At 39.5% G+C, this 4,887-nt stretch overlaps 2 protein-coding genes across 2 annotated transcripts; both read right to left on the bottom strand.

The window, feature by feature from the left end:
* Window positions 1-785: 785 nt before the first annotated feature.
* On the bottom strand, window positions 786-3,497 carry LOC137659779 (uncharacterized). The gene has a single exon (XM_068394580.1). The coding sequence runs from the start codon at window positions 3,495-3,497 to the stop codon at window positions 786-788; it is 2,712 nt and encodes a 903-aa protein (XP_068250681.1).
* Window positions 3,498-3,626: 129 nt separating this feature from the next.
* Window positions 3,627-4,601, bottom strand: LOC137659780 (uncharacterized). The gene has a single exon (XM_068394581.1). The coding sequence runs from the start codon at window positions 4,599-4,601 to the stop codon at window positions 3,627-3,629; it is 975 nt and encodes a 324-aa protein (XP_068250682.1).
* Between the last annotated feature and the right edge of the window lie 286 nt (window positions 4,602-4,887).

A 4,887-nucleotide genomic window follows, 5' to 3' on the forward strand; every position in this document is an offset into this window, starting at 1 on the left:
ATGCATCAGCAGCGAAAGAATGATCAAACGGGCGTGACAGTGGTATAAAGAGTTGAAGACTCAAAAACAGGCGTCGATGTCGAATAAAGGGCGCTAACAGCTACACACCATAGCAGCGATCCAAGGCGAATCCACTGCTCTCAGTAGATTAGTACCTCCCAGAGGCAATTCCAACCTCTCTAGCGTTCAGAGGATCACTCACCCCAAACTTGGGCTTTTCCCGAAAAAGAAGTCTCTCTGCTTCCACGTCATCATGTAAAGGAAGAAATTGTTGGATTAGAACTACCCTCCTTAACGACTGAAAAATAAATAACAACCAAACAACACCCAGTTACCAACAAGCAGCAAACATACGACTGCGTGGGCAAAAAAATAAATAAATAGATAAATATATAAATGAACGAACGAAAATACTTTCGGGCGTGATACCCCCAACCTAATAGGTAAAAAAAAAATATATTTTTTTTTTTTACAACTCATATGAAAGTTCCAACCAATTTTATATCTCAACATGTACTGAAAAAAAAAAAATTAACGGCAACGTTAAATGGCCTCAAGACCAGTAAATTATCACTTCCACAAACAAAAAACCAGTAATGAAAGAACGAGATGTTGCACCAAAGACAGTGCAGGAAGAAAAATAAAATAGCCTAAATACGAAAACAAACCAATAATCCAAGTGGAAAAGACATCACAGATTTCTAGAGAGGGCATCAGCGACGACATTGTCCTTCCCTTTCACATGTTTTACAGTCAAATTATATTCTTGAAGCATAAGACTCCAATTAGTGAGCCTTCTGTTTTTGTTCCTTTAAAGGGTTGTGATCTGAATACACAACAATTGGATCAACGCTAGATGTTACATAGATTTCAAAATGTTGTAGAGCTAAAACTAAAGCTAAGGCTTCCTTTTCGATTGTGCTATATTTCTTTTGATGCTCATTAGGTTTCCTAGAAAAATATGAAACAGGATGTTCAATACCTTCACTATCGTCTTGCAATAGTACTGCTCCTACTCCGAGATCGCTGGCATCCACCATTAACTTGAACCCCTTCTGAAAGTCAGGTGATTTCAAAATAGGGTAGGTGCTTAAAATGCCTTTTAATTTATCAAAGGCTCGTTGACATGTATCGTCCCACAAGAATCTAGATTTCTCTCTTAAAAGATTAGTTAAAGGAGTTACTATTTCAGAAAAACTGGGGACAAACCTGCGATAGTAACCAGCGAGACCAACAAATTGCCTTACATTTTTCCGAGTTTTTGGAGTGGGAAAAGCTAGTACAGCTTCAATGTTCTTTTCCTTGGGTAATACTTTACCTTGTCCGACGTAATGTCCTAGGTAGATAACTTCAGCCTTTCCAAATTCGCATTTAGAAAGGTTTACCACCAAACCAGCGTCAGCAATTGCACGAAATAAGGCCCTGATTCTATCGACATGGTCTTTCCAGTTGTCACTGAAAATAATTATATCGTCCAGATAAACTACACAACCCTTCAATCCATTCGTGATCATCCACATCATTCTCTGAAAGGTACTGGCTGCGTTCCGCATGCCAAAGGGCATGACTTTACATTCGAATAAACCTTCAGGTGTTATAAATGCTGATATTTCTCGTGCATTTCCAGTCAGAGGAACCAGCCAGTAACCTTTTAAAAGGTCTAACTTACTAATATACTTGGCATTACCAATCTTATCTATGCAATCTTCTATGCGAGGCAGAGGGAAACTGTCAGCAACTGTTAAGTCGTTTACTTTCCTGTAGTCAAAACACAACCTGTCTTGTCCATTTTCCTTTTTCACTAATACAACTGGGGAACTCCAAGGACTGCTACTTGGTGTTATCAAGTCATTCTCCAGCATATAACTGACTTCCTTTCTCACAGCTTCAGCTTTCTGTGGACTTAACCTATAAGGGGCTTGTCTAATTGGCTGGGCATTTGGCTTTAGTTCCACATCATGTTGCAAACTACGCACAAGACCAGGAGTGTCCTTAAATATTGACCGATGTTCTTTGAATAAATCCTTAACATCAGTAGCTTCCTGAGCATTCAGATGTTTACACAAACTATCTGGGTTACACAAAATTTTAGAGTTTTCGCCATTCCATCCATATTCTTTGCTTTCCACTTCTTGTCCATTACATTCTTTAGGTACAACAGCTGAAACAGATTTAACAGTGTTAGCTCTGGAAAAATATTTCTTCATAATGTTAATATGACACAACTGATACTTTTTCCTCCTCTCTGGAATTTCCACCAAATAATCAACATCATTCAGTTTCTTCTTAACCACTGCTGGACCTACAAACTGAGCTCTGAACTGACCTGGCATAGGAAGTAACACTAGTACTTGTTCTCCTGCTTCAAAATTCCTTACTTGAGACTTTCTATCATAATGAGTTTTCATTTTAGCCTGCGAAGTAGAGAGATTATTTTGGGCCCATTGCCAAATGCTCCTTAATTTCTCTTTGAAAGACAAAATATAATCAAGTGAATTCATTTTACCACTACCCCCTTCCCAATGTTCCCTTAATAAATCAAGAGGGCCTCTCACATTGTGTCCATAGACCATCTGAAAAGGAGAAAAACCCAGAGATTCGCTAGGGGCTGATCTTAAAGCAAAAAGCAATAAAGGCAAGTCTTTATCCCATTCCTCAACATGGTCTAAACAATACTTAGTCAAAGCATTCTTCAGAGTGGAGTGAAATCTTTCAAGTATTCCCTGACTTTCAGGATGATATGAAGATGCCAAGTTGTGTTTAATGCCAAGTTCATTCATTTTAGCCTGGAACTCCCTACTAGTGAAATTAGAACCTTGATCCGACTGTATCTCTCGAGGCAAACCATAACGAGAAAAGAAGTCCATGAGATGCTTAATTACAATACCACTCTTAATGCCTCTAACAGGTATTACCTCAGGAAATCTAGTGGTTCTGTCCATTATAGTTAACATGTACTGAAAACCTGTTTGGGTTTTGGGTAAAGGACCCACAATGTCAATAACAATTTGCGTGAATGGTTCTTCAACAGCTGGGATAGGAATTAAAGGCGCTTTAGTAATTTTCTGGTTGGGTTTTCCAACCATTTGGCACTGATGACATGACTTACAATGTCTGACTACATCTTTCTTTACAGAAGGCCAAAATAAATTATCTTTCACTTTGGACAGTGTTTTTCGTATTCCTAAATGACCACCCCATTCACTTTCATGAGCCTCTTGCAAAATAAAATGCCTAAACTTACTAGGTACTACAATTTGTTCCCTTACCTTCCACTCTTCATCAGTAGATGCGGTCACTGGACGAATCAATCTATATAACACATCATTCTTTAATACATAACTTGCTTCACTTAAATCATCCTGTTCCTTTAGCTGTTCTGCTTCTTCATATATACTTTTCAATTCGCGATCTTCTTTTTGAGCACTAATTAGGGTTTGCTTATCTGGAAACGTGCAACTAAAATCTGTAGGAAAGTCTTCAGATATATTAACCATAGACTTTAACGAAAGATTTTTTATCTGCTTGAACTCACCTTTCGTTGTCTTAGGTTGAGTTTTGGTTTGGAAGCAGTTTTCCAAATTTATGTCAGCTTCTCCACCTTTGACTTCCTCTCTAGATTGGGCTCAGGTTACAGGAACAACAGGTTTAACATTTACCATAACACGTTCATTAACCACACTAGCCCCCTTTCGACCTTCTGATGCACAGGCTGTGCCACTACCTTGCATCACATCATTGCCTATCAACAAATCCACACCACTCACAGGCAATGCACTAACTACAGCCAGTTTCAACCTACCAGTTACCAAAAGAGATTCCAAATAAACTTCTTCCACAGGCCAAGATGTTACTGTATCTGGGAAACCCCCAAGCAACACAAAATCCTGACCTTTCTGTGAGAAATCTTTAGAGAGAGAGGTTTCCAGAATGCAGGACTGGCACGAGCCAGTATCCCACAGCAATGCAACGATATTACCATCAGTTGCCTCAGATCCAACTTTCACTATACCTCTAAAGACAAAGTCTTCAAATTCCTTACCATAAGGCATGCTCCCACTCACCTCTCCTTCAAGACTAGAAGACACAGGCGGCACTGACCTACAATCCATCAACATAACTGGTTTAACCGACTTAGTTACTTCAGGACAATGTGACTTAACATGGCCCTTCTTACCACACTTATAACAAACAATGTCCCGGGCCTGCCTCGCACCCCTCGTAGGCGATGAAGGACTTTCTCTACCCTTTATTACTTCCACCTTTTCCACACCTGCTTCCCAATGAGTTTTCTTCTTACCATAATGCTTTTGTGACAAAACAAACCTGTCTGCTGCCTTTGCTGCCTCATTCACATTATCAATGTTAAATTCTTCAATATGGATGCGTACGTCTTTGGGAATGTTATTTTTAAAATCCTCCAACAGAACCAGTTCCCGTAACTCGGCAAATGTACTTGCCTCCTCTGCAGCCAACCACTCGTCAAGTTTAACTGCTTTCTGGCCTGCCCATTCTACAAATGTTTGATTAAACATTTTACGCCAGGATCTGAATTTCTGCGGGTAAGCTTCTGGGATTAGCTGGTATGCATTTAAAACCATTTTTTTCACAATATCATAATCACCGGAATCTTCTGCACTTAACGCAGCATAAACTACTTGTGCCTTACCAGAGAATGCAGATTGCACTAATACAGCCCAGAGTTCCTTGGGCCAAGCTAATTGATGAGCTACTTTCTCAAAAGCAACGAAAAATTTTCCGACATCTGACTCGCTAAACTTAGGAATTAGCTTAGTTCCCCACTTATCACTGAACTTAGCTGGCACAGAAGCACCCATAGAAGTTTCATCGGACTTTGAAGACTTTCTTTATCAGCTTCCATAAGCG

This window comes from Palaemon carinicauda, chromosome 20, assembly GCF_036898095.1.
Source record: "Palaemon carinicauda isolate YSFRI2023 chromosome 20, ASM3689809v2, whole genome shotgun sequence".
NCBI lineage: Eukaryota > Metazoa > Arthropoda > Malacostraca > Decapoda > Palaemonidae > Palaemon > Palaemon carinicauda.

Excerpts from the sequence above, each read along its gene's own strand:
- LOC137659779 (XM_068394580.1), bottom strand. The coding sequence starts at position 3,497 with ATGGTTAATATATCTGAAGACTTTCCTACAGATTTTAGTTGCACGTTT.
- LOC137659780 (XM_068394581.1), bottom strand. The coding sequence starts at position 4,601 with ATGGTTTTAAATGCATACCAGCTAATCCCAGAAGCTTACCCGCAGAAA.